Consider the following 22,241-nt stretch of genomic DNA (forward strand, 5'->3'; position numbering starts at 1 on the left):
AAGAAACTGCCACACGGTTTTCCAGAGTGGCTGTACCGTTTACGTTCCCACCAGCAGCGCATGAGTGATGCAGCCTCTGCTCCTCCTTGTCAGCACTTGGTGCCGTCAGTGTTTTTTATTTTAGCCACTCTGATAGGTGTACAGTGATATCTCATTGTGGTTTTCATTTGCGTTTCCCTAATGGCTAATGATGTTGGACATCTTTTCATGTATTTATTTGGCATTTGTATATCCTCTTAGGTAGAAATGTTGATTCATGTCTTTTGCACATTTTCTAATTGGTTTTTTTTTTTTTTTTAAACTCGAGTTGAGAATTCTTTATATATTCCAGATATTGGTCCTTTGTCGGGTATGTGGTGTGATGGTTAATTTTATGTGTAAACTTGGCTAGGCTATAGTGCCTAGTTTGATCAAACACTAGTCTAAGATGTTGCTGTGAAAGTATTTTGTAGATGTGATTAACATTAACAGTTAGTTAACTTTAAGTAAAGGTAACCCTTGATAATGTGGATGAGCCTCATCTAATCCGTTGAAAGCCTAAGGAGCAAAAACTTAGGCTTCCCCAGAGAAGAAAGAATTCTGCCTTAAAACTGTAATATAGAAATCCTGCCTAAGTTTCCAGGCTGCTGTTGGGCTGCCCTGCAGATTTTAGACTCAAGATTATAACATGAGCTCCTGCCTGAATTTCCAGCCTGAGGACCTGCCTTGTAGATTTTGGACTTGCCAGTCCCCACAGTTGTGCAAGCCAGTTCCTTAAAATCTCTCTATCTCTCTGTCTCTTTCTTGCTCTCTCACACACACACTCCCTTATACTATTGGTTCTGTTTCTCTGGAGAACCCTGACTCACACATTCGGTTTGTAAATGTTTTCTCCTATCCTGAAGCTTGTCTTTTCATCCTCTCTTAAAAGATGATCTTTAAAAAAAAAAAAAATTTTTTTTAATTTTGTTGTTGTTCAGAAAAACACAGCAAAACATTGACCAATTCAACGGTTTCTACATGTGCAATTCAGTGACAGTGATGACATTCTTCGAGTCGTGCGGTCATTCTTACTCCTCTGAGTTGTTCTCCATGAACATAAACTCACTGCCCTCTAAGGTTCCCATCTAATCTTTCAAATTACTGTTGTTGATTTGATCCCATAAAGATAGTTTTTAAAAAAGCATAATGATATGGCAGACATTTTTTACTAGTTAAGCTAAACCATTGTTTGGTTTTAAGAAGACTTAACGGAATATTTTTGGTTTAAGGTTTAAAGATTATCTCAGGGCAATAGTTTCATGGGTTCATCAAGCCTCCATGGCTCCAGAAACTCTGGAGTTCATGAAGATTTGAAATTCTGTTCTGCATTTTCCCCCTTTTGATTAAGATTCTGCTATAGAATATTTGATCACAATGTTCAGTAGCTGGGAACCATCCAGTTCTTCTGGTCTCATGGCAAAGGAGGCAGTTGTTTATGGAGGCAATTAGCTACACATTGCATATCTTCCTCCTGTTTCTGACTCTCCTTTTTCCCCTGTTGCTCCAGGCAAATAGAGTCCAGTTGTTGTGCCTTGGATGGCTGCTTGCAAGCTTTTAAGACCCCAGGCACTATGGAACAAACTAGGCAGTAGAACAGAAGCACTAAACACATTTTTAGGCCAGTTAACTGGGATGTCCCATGAAACCATGACCCTAAACCTCCAAATCAAGGAACCAAATCCCATGAAGTTTTTGGTTGTACATAAGCAGCCACAGCAGTTACTCTTTTTTTCATTATTATAAATATATCACACAACTTTTGCCAATTCAACTTTCTTCAGGTGTACAACTTACTGATGGAACTTAAAATAATCGGCTGTGCAACCCTACCTTAATGTGGTTTTTCCATGACTGTAAACCAAAACTTGGTACTCTATAAGCAATAACCCCTTCTTTCCCCTTTCTTTTTCTTAAAGAAGATCCCCCAAATTGTATATGCTCTAGACTACACAAAACCAGGACCCACTTTAGCCCACCCATCCCAATGTCTTATTTTTGGTGTATACTGCATTTACTGAAACGTAAATGAATGTAAGTTTTGGGTCTCACCATGGGTTACATCTAGGCAAGCAGTAGTTATGTAGTTAGTGCTTTTTAAAGTGAAACCCTGTGGCGGGAAAAATTGAAAGTGAGTATGTCGCCCGTATTTATCTGATTTGATAGCTCATGTCTGTTATGATTCTTTATACTTTTCTGAATTTTCACAATACTCTTTTTACTTTTTCAACAAAAAAAGAAAAGAGAGAGAGAAAAAAAGAGGAAGGATTGGGGTGTTTGGGTTCGAGTTAATGGTGCACTCAGGAAGTGTCCCACACATCCTCCAGTGGAGCACCCTGACATCATGGGTGTTTTTCAGTTTTCCCACACTCTCTCTTTACTACTGACCAGCAAGACAGCTGATGTATTTCAAACAGGAAGCTGTTTGCTGATAACACTGCAGCCGTCCAGCCTGATTTGCTGGGCTGCCTGACAGCCCAAGACAGCAGCTTTCTCTTGGCGTGGTGGACTGCAAGTCAGCCTCTGTAAATAGCAGCCATGAGGCTCCTGGGTGCAATGTCCTCACAGGCCTGTGACGGTCAGGACGCCCCCTTCGCCTAGCGTGCCGCCTCAGGTAGGAAACACTTTGCGGGGTGACTTTTCAGTCCCAGAGAACAGGACCTGTTGGTTTCAATAGTAGTAAGACACTGAGATAGGAAGGAAGGTTCCCAGCAGGGCGATAGGGAGGAATTACAGTAAAGGGGAGAAGGATGGGGATTTATTCTTAGATCCAGGCAGAAGGTTTAATCTGTCACATAAATCAGTCATCAGCATCCCAAGACTTGGATTGATGCAAGAGTGTGGGAAATTCCCAGAAACCTCTTGATGAGATGCGTTTAGTTAGGCTTATTAGAGTTATCTGATGATGAAATCAAGCACTCTTGGTTTACATAAAATTTAAAGAACCCAAGGCCCAGAGAGGTGAAAAAAAATTTTTTTTCCTAATTCCAAACAGCAGGTTAATGAGAGGTCACAGAACCCAATCAGTTATTTCTAATCATCATGTGCAGGGTTCCAGGTTGGGCGTGTTAACTGCTGAAGGTGAGGCAATGTGGACAAAAGTGGCCATTGCTATGTTTTGGATTCAGTAATGGAAATAGCAGGTGAAGGAAAGACGGGACTAGGGAGGCAACTTTCAAGAAAGGGACTTTTTGAGGTCAAACAAGGTTTTCTTATACAGATGGGGGGTGGGGGTCATCTCATCTCCAAAAATGGGATAAGAAAAAAGTTGCCCAGGATAGCAGCTTTTGATAGCCTGCAGTGGGAATTGGCTGTCTTGTCAGAGCTGAAGTCTTGCAGCTCTAGATTCAGAAGATAAAGTTTTAAAGCCATCAGTGTGCATAACCGGGGCTATTCCATGTGATAGGAAACACTTTGCCTGATGGCAGTAGAGCAGTACTCCAAATTGTCACGGTTGTTAGATTTTTACAATTTACAAATTTTTACAATAAAAAAAAAATGCCAAATAAGAAAACAAACTGATGGTTTGTTTAAAGCGAGGGGAAAGGCTTTTTCCTACTTTGTGGTCTTGGAAGATAGATATGAAAAACTCATGCTGTTGGGGCGGGAACCTGTTCCACACAGCAGCCACTGGAGAAGGCACAGCATCAGTATAGGAAATAAAATGCGTGCGTGTGTGTGTGTGTGTGGAGGGAGGTTGTCAGTTTGCTAGTAAGACAGGCTCCTTAACAGCTGCTGTGGATGTGGCTCTTGGTAACATATTTATAAAAAAGTGTCCATAAAATGCTCAGCCCTGCTGTGGAGATTTAATGAAAACGCAGAATTCTATATTTGGGAGCTAAATCACACTTCCTCCCCCCATTGTCTATTTCATTCTTATAACGTATTTGTACAGAGAATTCCAAATGTAATCCCTTTCCCCCGGTTTGTAGCATGGGCCTCTTTCATTGAAGGGAGGGCCTAAGCCTCCTGAGCCCTGGCTGGAAGATAAGGATGTTGTTCTTAAAGACATCCTGGGGTAGCTTTGGTTTCTCCGTTTATAAAACTAAATTCCTCTTGGAAGAAGGCAGTCAGAGAGCAAGAAATCAGGGGAAGAGGGCTCCTTAGCGAATGTGGATGCCCCTTCCCTGTGCCTGCCTTCCCTGATTTCTGCTGGCATGACCTGTCGATCCTAGACCAGGAGACTGAGAGCCCCCCAGAGGCAGGGGCTATGCTTTGTCCTGTCTCTTCAGGGCTTAGAGGAGGCCTAGCAGCTGGAGAGTAGACAGTAAATGTTTAAATAGGTGAATAGGTGAGCAGATAAACGAATGAATGGGTGGAGGGATCAATGAACGAATGAATGAAAAATCCTAATTCTAGTGTATTCTGTTGACTGCTTTTTTTGGGCGATTGCAACTGATCTTTCATGGAGCCCCTCTTGAAACTTCTAGAGAGTAAGAACAAGCAAAGTTTTTCTGAGCAACAGGTTTGTCTCCTGACAGAAAATTTTTAGCTAGAGAGGAAATTCTCATGTCAGCTGTTGATATCTGAGACATTAAAAAAATAAATAAATAAAATAAACCTAGTTTGCATTCAACAAATACCAAGAAGCAAGTATAGGCCCAACCATAAGGGTAGGTGGAGCGAGCATTTATCATTATGTTTAATGGCTATATAATGGAAAGAATGAAAATATTCACTGCAGAAGCAGTGGCTAAGTACATTATAGTTGAGAATGCTGTAGAATAATCAGGCCTGGCTACATACTTTGCAGTGCTCCTTATTAAAAGAATTATTGGGAATTTCAAGATGGTGACGGCGGAGCAATAAACCAAGTGTGAGGTTCCTCTAAATGGAGACTTGTGCAGCTGCACATGTCATGTGCCCAAGAAGCTGGCCATGGGAAGGCTGTATAGACATTAAAAATTATAAGGACTCTAAAAAAACCAAAAAACTCTGCCCATCGAGTTGATTCCAACTCATAGCAACCCTATGGGACAGTGTAGAACTGCCCCATAGGATTTCCAAGGAGTGGCTGGTGGATTCAAACTGCCGACCTTTTGGTTAGCAGCCAAGCTCTTAATCACTGTGCCACCAGGGCCCTAGGAACATGGAAAGCTCATAGAAGAATAGCATCAACTTCTATCTCTGTTACGTTGGGAGCTTTCATTTATTCGTTCGTTCATTCAGCTTTGCTTCTGCTAAACTCCAGGCGCTTGAATGCTCCAGAGCTCTTTACAAGTTACAAAATTATTGTACATACTTTAACTTAATTCCGGTACAAATTATTCACACATGGACCCAAACTTGAAGGGACCAAGGAATAAGGAAATGAGTAAAGTTGACCTGATGGGGCCTTGGGTGAATTTGTGCTTCCCTTTTTAATTGTCTTTACTGTTAGAATATTGATGTGAACGCAAGGGAGCAGGTTGAGTGGACAAAGAAGACAAGAGCGTGAAGAGGTGGGTTTGGAGTCAAAAACACCTGGTTTGAGAGTCTGGCTGTGAGATACGAGACAGATTACTCAACCTCTCTTTGCTTCATTTTCTTTATCTTTAAATTGAGGAATCCTAATACTTTACCAGTTGGAAACCCTGGTGGCATAGTGGTTAAGAGCTATAGCTGCTAACCAAAAAGTTGGTGGTTTGAAGCCACCAGGCATTCCTTGGGAACCCTATGGGGCAGTTCTACTCCGCCCTGTAGGGTGGTTGTGAGTCAGAATTGACTCGACGGAAGTGGTTTTGGTTGTTTTTTTTTTTTAATTCTTCACAAGGTTGTTTGGAGAATTAAGATATGCGTATCCACATTTGATGCACAATAAATACTGACTTTTTTTTTTTCTCTCCATGAAACATAAATACATATATACATAACCTGTTACCTTGTGATTTAAGGAGCAGAGTGGGCCCTTACTTTGATGCACGGAAAGCTGACAACTGGACAGAATTAGGAAGTCAACATCGAGCAGAAGACCTAGCTTTCAATCTCATCTTCACCACGTATTAGTTGTATAATACTGGGCAAATTCCTTAGTTTCTTTGATCTTTGGTGTCTTCATCGGTAAATGGCAATAACAGTGCTATCGGAGTTGTTATTTTCTCCAATCCAATGAACAGCTCTTATTCCTTTACAATTGCAATTCTGTAAGTGACTATACATAAGGAAGTTAAGTCCTTATTTGGTGTGTAATGATCAACAACAAATGGTACAAGATGGAAACAAACTTCAAGTGTGCCCATTTCACAGAAGAATTGACTGAAGTGAGGGCTTTTTACAGGGGAGTATAGAACATTTTTAGCTTAGATACTCTGGCTTTCAGCTTTTTCATTTCTCTCGTAGCTCATTCTTGGCTGTGGGCCTCTTTGACTTAGTTCAGGGCTACCTGACAATATGTAATAATAGTAATATCAATAGCTATCATTTAGTGAACACTTACCATGTGCCGGAGCCCTGATGGCACAGTGGTTAGGAGCTGAGCTGATAACCAAAAGGTTGGCAGTTTGAATCCACCAGGTGTTCCTTGGAAACTCTATGGGGCAGTTTTGCTCTGTCCTGTAGGGTCGCTGTCTTAGTTATCTAGTGCTGGTATAACAGAAATACCGCCAGTGGATAGCTTTATCAAAGAGAAATTTATTCTCTCACAGTCTAGTAGGCTAGAAGTCTGAATTCAGGGTGTCAGCTCCAGGGGAAGACTTTTTCCCTCTGTCAGCTCTGGAGGAAGATCCTTGCCATCAGTCTTCTGCTGGTCCAGGAGCTTCCCAGCCCAGGGACCCTGGGTCCAAAGGATACTCTCACCCAGCTCTTCTTACTTGGTGGTCATGAGGTCCCCACATCTCTCTGCTTGTTTCTCTCTTTTATATCTCAAAAGAGATTGATTTAAGACACAACCTAATCTTGTGGATTGAGTCCTGCCTTATTAACATAACTGCTGCTAATCCCACCTCGTTAACATCATAGAAGTAGCATTTACAACACATGGGAAAATCACATCAGATGACAGAGTGGTGGATGATCACAACACAAGTTGACATACATTTTTGGGGGGGACACAATTCAATCCGTAACAGTCACTATGAGTCAGAATCGACTTGATGGCAGCGGGTGCCATATGCCAGGCACTCTGCAAAGTGCTTCATGTGCGTTATTATATTATTGCTTAGAATGTCTTTAGGAGGTTATTGTCTCCATATTTAGATGAAGAAACAGGCTTATAAAGGTTATATAATTTGGTCAAGGTGCTGGTGAGTGGTAGAACCAGATTCATAGTTTTAAACACTGTGGTGGATGGATATCCAAGCTTCATGTGGTGGGTCTCTAAATGGCTACCCCCATGACTTCCTCAATGGCACGTGGAGTGAGAATTGAATGCCCTCTTCCCTACAGCTACTGTGAGCTCAGGACCAGTAGCTGTGTCCTTCTGTCCCTTCCACCTTCTCTCCCTATCCCAACACACATTAGTGACTGATGCTCTCTGCATTAATATAATTAGATAAGAAATAAACTACAGCCATATGCAGCAACATGGATGAATCTTGGAGCGTAAGTTTGAGGAAACAAGGTAAGTACCTGACTACATACAATATATTGTTTAATACGCACGTAGTAAGCTTACTTAAAAAACAGCAAGAGAATGACAGGTTCAGCATTTAGATTAATGGTTACTCTGGGGAGCCAGAGGGATGGGGTAGGGAGAAGAACACAGGGCCTTTAGTATTGGCAGTATTTTATTTCTTAAATTGGGTGGGCTCACAAATTTTTTTTATGGTTATGTGTCATAGTTTTCATATAAGATGTATACACCTACACATACATACCTTTGTATTATTAAATATTAGTGGTGAAGAACTAGAAGAGAATCCAAGATGACCCTTCCCAAAATATTATTAATTGTTAAAGCTGAGTGATAGATACATGGAGGTTCATCATGCCAGTTTTGTGTATGTTTGAAATTTCTCGTACTAAAAGTTCAAAAGATAATAAAGCCTCATCAGGAAAAGGTGCACTCTGTCATAGGCACGGTGGTTCTTAAACACTAGGAATACAGCAGTGAACAAGACAGACAGAACTTCCGTCCCGGAACAGTTCACCGCTTGCCCACCTTCCCTCTCAGGCAGCCGCCCCTCACCACTCCTCGTGGGCTCTTCTCAGCTGGGACTGCGGGCACCCCTCCGCCTCCTCTGCCTTCCTTGGCAACAGCTGCTCCTGTAACTCAGATTCTCTCTCCACTCTCTCTTTCTCTCTCTCTTTTTTTCCTTCTCTCTCATTCCTGATTGAGAATTTAGATACTTTTACAGATTATTTTGGTATAAATGTTTTCTTTTGTCTTCTGAAAAGCAGAAACTCAGTAGGTGCCCGTCTTTGTGCCCCAACTTAATATTGTTTCAGCTTGCTTCCCTTTCAGCCCTTATCCACTCTTAGGAAGTGATCTGTATTTGTGATGTGTCCCAGCTTTTGAACACTTGAATACAAGGGTAGGAGTGGGCGTTGTTAACTAACTTCTAGCTCCCCGTGAATTTTCCCATTTCCCATTACTGTCTCCACTTCATGCAAAGAAAAATTTCATCTGATTCTCAAAAGCATCCAGGTGGAAGCTGAACCTACCAGGAGAGTGAATAGCAAGAGCATAGACTTTGAACGGGAAAATCCTGTTTAAATACTAAATCGGGAGGTTCCAATACTGACATTTCGAATATCGTGTTGTCTTGGCTTATCCGTTTTTCTATTTATTATTTTGAACTTTAAAATGTCTTCCCCTGCCCTCCCAAGCCATTTCAGGACGTGAGGGATGAAAAACGGCTTTACCTTTCACACCTCTTGGTTTTTACAAAGTTATGATAAGTTAATTTTTTATTAAGGATCCCTGGTGGTGCAATGGTTAAGTGCTTGGCTGCTAATCGAAAGATTTGCTGTCCAAACCCACCAGCAGCTCTGAGGGAGGAAAGACCCCAGCGATCGATCTGCTGTTATGAAGATTTCATCCTAGGAAACCCTATAGGTCAGTTCTACTCTGTCCTATAGGGTCGCTATGAGTCGAAATTGACCTGATGGCACACAACAACAAGAAGTTCAATTTTCTTCAAATTTACATTCTCCAGCAAGTGAAATTCTTTAAACCCTAATATTAAATACTTTGCATCACTGGACCTTTTCTCCTGCTTCCCTTCATTAACCATTTCCCTGACTTTAAGTGAACATTTAATGTTCATAACTAATAACATTAAACAACAATCTCCACATCGTCTTGATTTCATTACCACCAGTGGGGAATGTTTCTCTGGATCGGGGGAAGAATTTCGAATGCCTGACGCAGAGCAGTTTGCTGCAGAGACCAGATGGGTTCAGGATCACAGGGTGTAGTATTTTTACATATCTGATGCTGAGGGGGAAGCATGTCCATAACGGATTTCCTTGGTTGTCTTGACACTTTCACGGGTTTCTAAGAGGACTCTGGAAAATGAGTATAACAGGAATTTCAGGCCCTAAGGATGTGAGTTAGCCACAAAGTCCAAAGGTGTGGGTCTCTCTCCAGACTCCAGAGGCATGTTTAGAAGGGAGTCGTAAGAGCACAAGATTGGATGGGACCTTGGCATTAAAGATCATCGATTCTAATCTTTCACTCCCCCCTCCCACATCTTTTGTACAAGGCAAATGGACAGATGATAGACCTAACCTGTCTATTGATTTGGGCATTCCCCAGACTCAGACTGCCTTCCTCTAACAGTTAACATGACCTTCATTTTGGGGGTAAGAGGGCTTCCTAGCCCAGAATTGATGAGAAAATGCAGTGGCTCTTTAACCTTTTGATCTTGCTCTCAGACACCAAACCATTGGCAAGTGCATTTAGGCCTGGTTGCCCACTCAACATTTCCACCTGGGTGTCTTAGAGGCATCTCAGACTCGTAACATCTAAAATCAAACTCTTGATCCTTCTTGAAAATCTGTTCCTCACCTCCTGTGTTCTCTTCTCAATAATTGGCTGTAGCATTCTCCTTGTTGCCCAAGCCAACAATGGGCAGTCATCTTTGACGCCTCTCTCTAGTTGCCCACATCTAGCCCATCAGCAAAGCCTGTCAACTCTACTTCCAAACCTTATCCCAAATGTGACCTCTTTTCATCACTGTCACTTCTACCCAGTAGTCCAAGCTATTTTCACCCTGCGACTGCAGCCCACATCGCCATCCTCTCTCACCTGCATTATTGCTGTCACTTTATATTTGGTCTCCTGGCTTCCATTTTTATTCCCCTACAGTCTAGTCTCTAAAGAAGAGCCAGGTGATCTTTTTATAGTGTCACTTCCCTGATCACAGTCCTCTATCCCATTTAGAAAAATAAAAAATCCAAAGCTGTTACCACGAGCTGGAAGGCCCCGTGTATGGTGTCCCTTGGCTGCCCTGCAGTTCTTGGCTTCCTCTGCTCCAGCTTGCTGCCTGCTTGTCTTCCTCACACTCTCCAAGCATGCTGCAGCCTCAGGGTTTCTATACTTAATGTTTCCTCTCCCTGAAATTTTCCCCTCCGATGCTCATCCCATGGCTTGCTTCCTTATCTATCTCAACAGCAGGCTTTCACTAAAATAGCAGCACCCTTCACTCTGGATCACTATAGCCCGTGTTACCGCCTGCCGTTATATGTCTTTGTCTGTCTCTTCCAACCGGAATATAAACTTAATGAGATCAGGTACTTTGTTTTGTTCATTGCTGTACTCCCAGTGCCAGAAAGAGTGCCTGGCATATGGTACCAGGCTGTTGACTCCAACTCATGGCTACCCCATATGTGTCAGAGTAGAACTGTGCTCCATAGGGTTTTCAATGGCTGAGGTGCCTCTGGGTGAACTCAAACCTCCAGCCTTTTGGTTGGCAGCTGAGTGTGTTAACCATTTGCTGCACCACCAAGGAGTCTGGCATATGGCAGACACACACACTCACACACGCAAAACCAAACTAGTTGCCACCAAGTTGATTCCAACTCATGGCGACCCCATGTCACGCAGAGAGAGCTGCCCCATAGGGTTTTCAAGTCTGTGACCTTTTGGAAGCAGATCACCAGGCTTTTCTTGTAAGGTGGTTTTGGGTGGGTTCGAACAGCCAACCTTTCAGTTAGTAGTCAGTCACTTAACTGGTTATGCCACCCAGGACTCCCTGGGCATATAATTGTTGCTCTTAGGTACTATCAAGTTGTTTTCAACTCGTGACGACCCCATGTGACAGAGTAGAACTGCCCCATAGGACTTCCTTGGCTGTAATCTTTATGGAAGGAGATTGCCAGGCCTATCTTCCATGGAGCCACCGGGTGGGTTCAGACTGCCAACCTTTTGGTTAGCAGTTGAGCGCTTAACCATTTGTGCCACCAGGGCATATGGTAAAAACCAAAAAACCTATTGCAATCAAGTTAATTTCGACTCATAGTGACCGTATAGGACAGAGTAGAACTGCCCCATAGGGTTTCCAAGGAATGATTGGTGGATTCGAATTGCTGACCTTTTGGCTAGCAGCCAAGCTCTTAACCACTGCACCAGCAGGGCTCCTAAGCATGTGGTGCCAAAAACAAACCAAAAAAACAAACCCCGTTGCTGTCAAGTCAATTCTGACTCATAAGACAGAGTAATTCTGACCCTATAAGACAGAGTAGAACTGCCCCAAGTGGGAGGCATCCATAAATATTGGTGAATGGGTAGATAAATGCAATGACTCTAAAAAGTCTCCCTCCCCTTTTTGCTTAGTATATGCCAGTACTTTTAAGTGTTAACGCTCTATGATGAGCATTTCCTTTTTACTGCTCAGCTCTGGGGTCAGCCTTAACCTTTTTCTTTGCTATGCTGTAGGAATTGTCAGGTCTTTTCCCTTCTCCCTTCTCCTCCTTTCCCCGCTTTCTCTACTTCCTCTATGACTTGGAGGCTTCTCTTCCTTCAAGAATTGGGCCTCCTTTGCCCTTTTTGTTTTCAAAGTTTTAATGCCAATCGCGGTAAGGAGACAAAGTGGGCCACAAGCAACCTGCCTTTCCTGGAAAGTCCGGGAACTGTTGAGGTCATTTGTTCAAATCAGGGCTCTCTCAGAGATGGCCAAGTACCAGCTCCAATGGACTTGCCTCCCCGCAACTGCCCAACTCCACTTTATTGGGGAGAATGGGGCTCCCCTCTAACCCTTATTCACTTTAGGATGGCTACTGTGCCTTTCTCTTCAGGATATGTCTCCTGCCAAGCTCTCAGTGCCCTTTGTCTTGGTGGTCCTCTCATCTCTGACGCCTACCACCCTGAGTTACTCCAGTAGACTAGGCCTCATCCAGCCCAGGAATGACCCATTTGGGCACTTACATGCAGGCGTGTCGTCATGGATTTCTTGTCTGTGAATTAAATAAATATGCAGCTCCTATTATGTGCTGAGGCTCCCGGGTGGCACAAATGGTTTCTGCTGTCTACTAACCTAAAGGTTGGCTGTTCAAACCCAGCCAGTGACACCACGGATGAAAGCCCTGGCGACTGCATCCGTAAAGATTACAGCTAAGAAAACCCCATGGAAGAGTTCTACTTTTGTAATACGTGGGGTCACCATAAGTTGTAATTGACTCGATGGCAATGAGTTTGGTTTTTTATGTGTCTAGGTCGTTTCCTCTAGAAATTTTCTCAACTACCTTCCAAACTCTCTCTTCTTCCCTGCCGTAGCTCTGTACTAAATGTCCCACTCCTGTGCTCCCAGGCGTACCACAGAGTCCTGTCTCTTTCCCTCCACGTTGGAATTGTCAACACTAAAAATTAAAATGAGAGCTCCTTGAGAACAGGGATGTTTGCTCTGTTCACAGATATATTCCCGAACGCCCCTCTGGTGCCTGACACATAGTAGGCATTGAATAAATGTTTACTGAACAAGGGCCGAAACTGCGTTTTACTAAATGCACTGTCCCTAGCACAGGGTCTGGCAATGGCACTTTCTCAGTGAAGATTTATTAATAGATACATGAATGAGTGAGTGAATGAACCAACATATGCCTAGCATTGTTTAAAAAATAACCCATTGCCGTCGAGTCGATTCCAACTCATAGTGACCCTACAGGACAGAGCAGAACTGCTTCACAATTTCCAAGGAGTGCCTGGTGGGTTTGAACTGCCAGCCTTTTGGTTAGCAGCTGTAGCACTTAACCACTATGCCACCAGGGTTTCCAGCATTGTTTAAGAGGTATATATATAAAAAAATTAGATAGCGCTTACCTCTGGGAGGGGTAGTACTCACAGAAAGGTGAGCAATAGTGTGAAGCTCTGGGGTAGAGATCCAGTGCTCTGGGGAGGTCCCCCCGGATACACGCATGGTCCCTGATCTTCCTGGTCCCACAGGAGGTCGGGCCATGAGCCCGGGCCTGTGGCCCTGCACACTGTCAGTCGCTGTTTCAAGTTTTCAGAATTCTCGTCACTGTTTATTCCTTCTTTTATTTAGGAGTCAATGACCTGCAGATGCTCATTATGAAGAGAGATCTGGCTTTTCTGGGCACCCTAATTAGCCTTGGCTTCCTGTCACTGCTAAGATCTGGTTATCCTCAACAGACTGCCGAAGAGGCCTGCTCCATGCAGATTCTTGTCCCGGGCCTTAAAGGTAATGCTTTCGACTCTCCCCTCCCTAGATTCTGAGCCAGGCAGCTTCTGGGGTACCGTCTTGCCAGCTGGGCCTCCAGGAGCGGTAGCCACAATGGGGAAGCTCACTCCCTGTCTGTGACCACCCTCTGCAGCAGACACAATGCAGTTACTCCATGTCTTACTATCCCTGGTTCAGCAGCTTACACATAGTAGTGAAGCTCTGTAGAAAAGGCTCTAAAGATTGGGTTCCAGTTCTAGTTCTGCAGTGAACTGTCTGATCTTGGGCAAATGTCCTCAACTCTTTGGGCCTCAGTTTACCTATTCATAGAAGCAAAAGGTTGGACTACTTAATGTCTAAACTAGATTATTTAATTCTGAAGATAGCAATTTTTTTGAGACTCAGCCCTCTCCACTGGTCATCATATGATGCTCATAATGAGATTAGCTAATTTAATCCCATTTTATAGAAAAGGAATGTTGAGGCTCAGAGAAATTTAGCGATTTGCCTGAAGTTTCATAGCTCTGAAGCCTGTGCTCCATCTATGCTTGTTCTTGAGAGTTCTTTATGCTTCCCTTAAAAGACTTAATTTATTTTTCTTATCGTGTTAGGCTATAACTTATTTCCAAGTAGAGAGAGTTCTGCAGACCAGATACAGGATTAACAACAATATATGAAAAGAGTATCCAAGGCTGTAGTATCTGAAGCCTTCAGAGTGTATCTTTATTCACGAAAATCACCATCAGCAAGAGATTCCGAAACTTTGTGATTCCTAAGCAGGATCCCTTACAAATCTGTGGGTCCCAGAGCAAAACGAAATATGGGCTCTTTGTTCAGAAGTTAAGGATTTCCAGATGGTGACAGCAGCACCTTACCCTTCTGAGTGGGGAGTCTGGTGTGACTGCACAGGTCACATGCCAGTGAAGCTAGCCCTGTTCCTCAGTGCGAGAAAGGAGACAGACCGACCCTTATCAAGACGGTAACCCTTGACCTGTGAAGTAGAGAAGTTTAAATGAACATTGGAAGATACAAAGGATGACATGCATTTACTTTATTCCCAAATTCAGTTTTGCCTCTTTTCCTGTCCCTGCATGGACTATTTGTGCAATGTTGACTCCTAGGCAACTAAACAAAAAACAAAAAAACAAAAACCAGACCCATCACCTTTGAGTCCAACTCATAGCAACCCTGTAGGACAGAGTAGAACTAACTGCCCCACAGGGTTTCTAAGGTTGTAATCTTTATGGAAGCAGACTGCCACATCTTTCTCTGGTCGAGCTGCTGGTGGGTTGGAACTACCAATGTTGCAATTAGCAGCAAAGCACTTAACTGCTGTGCCACCAGGGATCCTTTCCTATGTAGCTAAAAACCAAACCCATGCTGTTGAGTCTATTCCGACTCATAGCAACCCTATAAGACAGAGTAGAGCAGCCCCACAGGGTTTCCAAGGCTGTAATCTTTACAGTTAAAGAGCTTGGCTGCCAACCAAAAGGTCTGCAGTTTGAAGCCACCAACTGGTCCTTGGAAACCCTATGGAGCATTTCTACTCTGTCCTGTAGGGTCACTGTGGGTCAGAATCGACTCGACGGCAATGGGTTTGGTTTTTTATTTTAATTTTTACAGAAGCAGGCTGCCACATCTTTCTCCCTTGGAGCAGGTAGTGGATTCAAACCAAGACTTTGAACCAATTCTTCCTGGTTCACTTGTTGCTGAGGACGCAACGCTGGAACAGACCTGAATTTTTAAAATTTGGGTGAGCCAGAACCATAACTGGAACAGGAAAAATTACTGGTAGAAGCTCTGCTAGAAATTTGATCTCTCTCTTAGAAAACAGCGGCAGTATACACATTGTATAGCAACCAAATCTCTTGCCCATGGATTTTGTGCAGAGTAGGAAACAACTTTGTCCTTCTAAAAGATGGCTGCCAACTGCTCCACTTTGAGTATGTGCTTTCCTCACTCTTGGTAATAATCCAGTCTCACACATCAGTTCCTGAAGGGTCTCATTATGTCTCTTCAGAGTCTCCCATTCCAGGGCCGCAACCCTTAATTCTCCTCATTCCAGTTATGGTTCCAGACCACCCAAATTTTAAAAATTCAGGTCTGTTCTGGTTTTGCTTCGTTGGCCATGGCCGAACTGGTTCAGACCGGTTTAAAGCCCGGTTCAAAAACACTGACCTTTTGGTTAGCAGCCAAATGCTTAACTATCGCACCACCAGGGCTTCTCTCACCAGGGCCTAGACTGCCAAGTGGTGCTTTTCGCGAAAAGGCTATAGGTTCTTTTTTTTTTCCCGAAACATAGAAAAGTAGATTCTTATATTTAGAAGCTGTAAAACCTATGATCAAAACAACCACCACGAAGGACAAACTCCAGTTATCTTGTGTTGCACAAAATAAAGAGGTTCGACTCCTTGTGGGACATAAAGGTGATAATTGCATCCAGCTGGGGCTAGACAAGTTCAGTGACCTCAGTGAATGCAGGAACAGAGTGTGGCAGCACCTGCCAGGCGTGAGGGGTCCTCTGTAGTCCCGACAGTGACTTCCCTCTCCTAGTTGATGAGCAGGACAGCCAGCGTTAGGACTGGGAAACCAGAAACTTCTGCTACTACCAGGAAATTCTCCAGGAAGCTAGCATGTCTGGGAAGGTTCTTTTATTTTGGGTGCTTTCACCCTGCTATGTGAAAACCAAGAAGACAATGCCGCAGCCCCAAAAGCCCACTTAGCTTTTTTAAAAAAAGTATTGTAATTATAGTAGGTACGCTGACTTGCTTTGAAAAGTTTTGATTGTGTTGGAAGAAATTTAAACTGTTCAACATATACCGTTCACTCAGAAGTTTTGGCGAGTGAGCAACGACTTCGTAGGAGTAACCCTGACTTCATAGCAGTGACCAACACATTTAGAAATGTAGACTGGTGTGGGTTTGCGCGTTGGACCTTTCACTTAACAATTTGAAAATGTGGCAGCGGGAGACTTGAACTTTCTGCTTGTGGAAGTGACTTGCCTTATCCGGGTCTCAGTGAACTCACGGGAGACTCTGAACGTTCTCTCCACTTCTGACGTTTCAAGAGCGTGTGACTCTAATGTGTATGTGGCCCTCACACAGTGACGGGAGGAATGGAGTTGGACTCTAGGGCTCATCGCCTAGGTTTTTGTTGTTGTTGTTGTGTTGGTGAAAATCCCTCTCCTTGTTAGAGGTGTTTTAGAAATGCTAGTCATGAGGAACATTTCCCACCATCCTGTACTCTGCTGGCTCTTATGGATGCTGTTCTAATTTCACATATCTGTAAGATGTTTCTCTGGTGGCCCAGTGGTTAAGAGCTTGGCTGCTTAACCAAAAGATTGGCAGTTCAAATCCACCAACTGCTCCTTGGAAACTCTATGGGGCAGTTCTGTTCTGTCCTGTAGGGTTGCTATGAGTCGGAATCAACTCAGCGACAGTGAGTTTGGTTTGGGCTTGGTTTTTCTCTAAGAAAATGCAGACAGTGGAAAGAATGAAGGCTTTGAAATATAATTGATCCTAGCTTCCTGTTTATAAGCCGATGGTTCAATACAACTTATCTATCCTCCCTAGCCTCAGTTTCTTCATTTTTAAAATTGGCAAAATAATACCAACCTCACAGAATTTTGGGAAGATTAAATTGTGATAATGTTTTTAGAGCACGTAGCACAAAACCTGACACATTGTCAGTGCTCACAACACATTAGTAGGTTTATGTGGTTAGTAGTAACCCTGGTGGCACAGTGGTTAAGTGCTACAGCTGTTAACCAAAAGGTCAGCAGTTTGAATCTACCAGCCACTTCTTGGAAACCCTGTGGGGCAGTTCTACTCTGTCCTATGGTGTCACTATGAGTCGGAATTGACTTGATGGCAACGGGTTAGTTAGATCTGGGCACTTGTTTGTTTTCTGCATCTTTAAAATTATTTGGGGCCTGAGCACACAGCTCCTGATTCTAAATTTCCAATAACCTGGGAAATAACACTAAGTGACAACATTAAAAAAAAAACCCACAACAGTTTATATTTATTGTTACAGAGAGACTTGGTATATTCTAAAGCTAAAACAGTGGACTGCAAAATTTTAAATAGTCCATTCCCAGCTGTGTTTTCAAAATGTCTCTATCTAAAATTTTTTTTATAGGAGTCCTTGGGTGGTGCAGACGGCTAAATGCTCGACTATTAGCCGAAAGGTTGTCAGTTTGAACCCACCCAGTGGCACCTTGAGAGACTGGCCTGGCGATCTGCTTTCAAAAGGTCACAGCCTTGAAAACCCTATAGAGCAGCTCTACTCTGCACACATGGGGTTGCCATGAGTCGGAAGAGACTCTGTGGCGACTAACAACAACAACAACAACACAGTATCTCTGTGTCTGTATAAAAGAGCTAGAAGAAAAGAGCTAGAAGGAAGTATATACATTAAAATGTTAACAAATGTAATTCTCTCTCAATATAGAATTATGGGTGTTTCAAATGTTAATGGGGTAAAAGTCTAAATTTTCTGTAACTTACTGGTATTAATTTAAAATTAAAACAGCATTTCAAATATCTCTGTTGTCAAGCACATCTCGAGGGACTTCTGAGCCAGATACTTTTCAAAACCTGAGTTAGTGACTGTTTTTACTTTTCAGTTCTCTTCAGAGCCTTGATTGCTGAGGTTTCTGTACCCCTCTTTCCCCCTAAAAAAAAAAAAACTCGTTGCCGTTGAGCCGAACTGCCCACAGGGTTTCCAAGGAGCAGCCGTGGATCAGAACGGCCGACCTTTTGGTTTAACAGCCAAGCTCTGAACTACTGCGCCGCCAGGCCTCCAGTTTCTTTCTTTCCTCCCTTCGTGATATGGCACACCTCCCAGGACATATCTGCATCTCTTTTTAATCAATGGTTTATTAACAATTTTAGCGTAGTAAGTTTAGTGATGAGTCACTAAGACTGCTAGGCTAAAGCATTGTCCACAGAGAATTGTCTAGATATTATACTTTTTTATTCCTCACATTTATTAATAATTTAATTTTTTGTTGTTGAGAATGCACACAGCAGAACATATACCAATTTCACTAATTCTACGTGTGAAATTAGTGTCACACATATTTTTTGAACATCTACAGTGAGCAAGACATGGTGTAGGTTCTTTCGAGGGTCCTAGCTATGAATTGGAAACGCTGGTGGTGTAGTAGTTAGGAGCTATGGCTGCTAACCAAAAGGTCGGCAGTTCAAATCCACCAGATGCTCCTTGGAAATCCTATGGGGAGGTTCTACTCTGTCCTACAGGGTCTCTATGGGTTGGAATCCACTCAGCAGCAAAGGGTTTGGTTTTATTTTTATTTTTTTGATTTAACTATGAATCAAGGAGGCCTTGTGGCACAGTGGTTAAGTGCTCAGCTGTGACCTGAAGGGTCTGCGGTTCAAACCCATCAGCTGCTCCACAGGAGAAAGACGTGGCAGTCTGCTTCTTCAAAGATTACAGCCTTGGAAACCCTATGGGGCAGTTCTACTCTGTCCTGTGGGGTCACTATGCATTGGAATTGACTTGATTGCAATGAGGTTTTCTTTTTTATTTAAATTTTTTGTGCTTTAGGTGAAAGTTTATAGCATAAATTAGTATCTCATTCAAAAATTTATACACAAATTGTTTTGTGACATTGGTTGCAATCCCTGAAATGTGTCAGCACTCTCCCCCTTTCCACCCCAGGTTTTCCATGTCCATTTGTCCAGTTTTCTTGTCGCTTCCTGCCTTCTTGTCTTTGCCCTTGGGCAGATGCTGTCCGTTTGGTCTCATATACTTGACTGAACTAAGAAGCACATTCCTCACGTGCATTGTTGTTCGTCTCATAGGCCTGTCTGATCTTCAGCTGAAAGGTGGACTTTGGGCGTTGCTTTTGTTCTAAGTTAGCAGGGTGTTCAGGGGCCATAGTCTCAGGAGTTCCTCTGGTCTCTGTCAGACCAGTAGGTCTGGTCTTTTTTTATAAACTTGAATTTTGTTCCACATTTTTCTCTCGCCCTGTCCAGGACCCTCTATCGTGATCCCTGTCAGAGCGGTTGTTGGTGGTAGCTGGGTACCATCTATTTCTTCTGGTCTCAGATCGATGGAGGCTATGGTTCATGTGGTCCACTAGTCCTCTGGACTAATATTTTCCTTGTGTCTTTGGTTTTCTTCATTTTCTTTTGCTCTGGCCAGGGTGGGACCAGTAGATGTATCTTAGATGGCCGCTCTCAAGCTTTTAAAACCCCAGACTCTACTCACCAAAGTAAGATGCAGAACATTTTCTTTAGGGACTATGTTATGCCAGTTGACCTACATGACCCCTGAGACTATGTTCTCCTGGCAGTGGGATTTTCAATGGGGAGCTATGAATCACAGATGGATCCTGCTTTCCAAGAGCTTATAGTTTACCAGGTGAAAGAAGACATGTTCATAAGTGATGACAACACTGTGAGAAAGTCTTAAGGGCTGTGGGTAAGATATACATACGTTACTATGGTGCATTCATTCTATACACATAGATTTAAGTAGCAGACAAGTTCATAAGACAGATTCTAGTCTGTCAATATTAAAGGGACAATTCTAGTAGAAAAGCTTCTTAATATGGCTATTAAAGCCTTTAAAATGTGGATGTCTTATTCTGACAGGAGAAACCAAGGGACAACATGAGTTCCCTTTTTTGTGATAATGAGTATACTGACTATAGAGCCTCCTTTATTTCAAACAAAGAATTTTATTGTTCTGATGTGTAAAGTGGGCAGCAGAGGCGGTGAAGTCTCTGGCAAAAAAGTAAGGTTGGGACTTCCAAGCAGTTAAAAACTCAGGTTTAATGCAAACTTTTGTCAACTGCAAAATAAACAGATTGGCATCAAAGAAAGAATCCCTTCTTTTAAATCTGCACCTCCTCTACTTTAAGCCTCAGAGTGAGGCTTGCTGCCTTCCAGCAGTGCGGGCTGGTAGGAGCGCTGGATTAGATGTTCCAGCCCTGTGTCTTCTTCATGTGCTACTCTCTAGACATAATCTTAGGTGAGCATCTAACTTAGGTCCTAGCCCACAATTGTTGCTCAACTTGTCATCATTGAATGAATGAATGCTTACCTCACTTCTCTGAAATATTTCTTCATCTGTATAACAGGGTTCATAATATCAGTCTTACTGACCTTACAAACATACAGTGAAACCCAAACGATATGGTGCTCATGGAAGAATATAGAAAAGCAAAACCTGCAGCATAGAAATTCAAGAACTTTTCAATCCTTAAATTGTCCCACATTCTTTCAAAAAAGATTTGGGGAACAGTTATTACTTTCCTGAATGGTATATATTATGTGCTACTTGCATCAAATCCCCCTTCAGGCCAGGTACTTGGTAGTATGGGTACACAGAGGTCATGGACTCAGTTTTCCTTTCCTCTTCCTGGTCAGGTGACTTACAGCAATGTACTGAACCAAGGGGTAGATAATGGTCTCCAACTAGCATGTGCTTAACGAGAATTAGCAGGTTAGAGGTGTGCACAGGAGGGAAATAGATTTTTTAAAGGATTTATTATACTATATGTGTTAGGATTTCATTTTATTTGGATCCACAATCAACAGCCATGGAAGCAGCAGTCAAGAAATCAAAGGACTCACTGCGTTTGGCAAATCTGCTGCAGAAGACCTCTTTAAAGTGTTAAAAAGCAAAGATGTCACCTTGAAGACTAAGGTGGGCCTGACCTAAGCCATGGTATTTTCAATTGCATCATATGAATGTGAAAGCTGGCCAATGAATAAGGAAGACCGAAGAAGAATTGACGCCTTTGAATTGTTGTGTTGGTGAAGAATATTGAATATACTATGGACTGCCAAAAGAACAAACAAATCTGTCTTGGAAGAAGTGCAACCAGAACGTTCCTTAGAAGCAAGGATGGCGAGACTGCACTTTACATACTTTGGACATGTTGTCAGGAGGGATCAGTCCCTGGAGAAGGCCCATGCTTGGCAAAGTACAGGGTCAGGGGAAAAGAGGAAGACCCTCAACCCTCACTGTGTGGGTTGACACAGTGGCTACAACACTGAGCTCAAGCATAATGATTGTAAGGATGGCTCAGGACCGGGCAGTGTTGCATTCTGTTGTGCGTAGAACCGACCCAATGGCACCTAACAACAACATGTGTCAGGAATTGCATTAGTTAATAGAGATAAAGATATAAACGACACATAGTTCCTACTCTAAAGGAGAAATGTTGTTAGGTGCTGTTGAGCCGATTCCATCTCCTGGCAACTCCATGTGACAGAGTACAACTGCCCCATAGGATTTTCTTGGCTGTAATCTTTATGGAAGCAAGTTGCCAGGTCTTTCTGCCATGGAATGGCTGGGTGGGTTTGAACCACCATCCTTTCGATTAGCAGCTGAGCGCTTAACTGTTTGCACCATCAGGGCTCCTTGTTGTTGCTAGCTGCCATCGAGTTGGTTCCGACTCATAATGACCCTACATACAACAGACAGAAACACTGCCTGGTTCTGCACCTTCCTCATAATCATCGTTATGTTTGAGCCCATTGTTGCAGCCGCTGTGTCAGTGTATCTCATTGAGGGTCTTCCTCTTTTTCCATGACCTTCCACTTTACCAAGCATGATGTCCTTCTCCAGGAACTGGTCCCTCCTGATAACATATCCAAAGTATGTGAGACAAAGTCTTGCCATCCTTTTTTCTAAGGACCATTCTGGCTG

The 22,241-nt window shown here is 43.0% G+C and overlaps 1 protein-coding gene across 1 annotated transcript in view; it reads left to right on the forward strand.

Moving 5' to 3' along the window:
- Nucleotides 1–312: 312 nt before the first annotated feature.
- Nucleotides 313–22,241, forward strand: part of COLEC11 (collectin subfamily member 11) — a 70,690-nt gene continuing 48,761 nt past the window's right edge. Inside the window, exons 1-2 of the mRNA XM_049902813.1 lie at nt 313–11,283; nt 13,419–13,574. Of these exons, the coding sequence (XP_049758770.1) occupies nt 11,271–11,283; nt 13,419–13,574 (169 nt within the window). The 5' untranslated portion in view covers nt 313–11,270. The remainder of the gene's footprint in view (nt 11,284–13,418; nt 13,575–22,241) is intronic.

The sequence above is a fragment of the Elephas maximus genome, chromosome 12 (genome assembly GCF_024166365.1).
Source record: "Elephas maximus indicus isolate mEleMax1 chromosome 12, mEleMax1 primary haplotype, whole genome shotgun sequence".
In the NCBI taxonomy this organism is placed as follows: Eukaryota; Metazoa; Chordata; class Mammalia; order Proboscidea; family Elephantidae; genus Elephas; species Elephas maximus.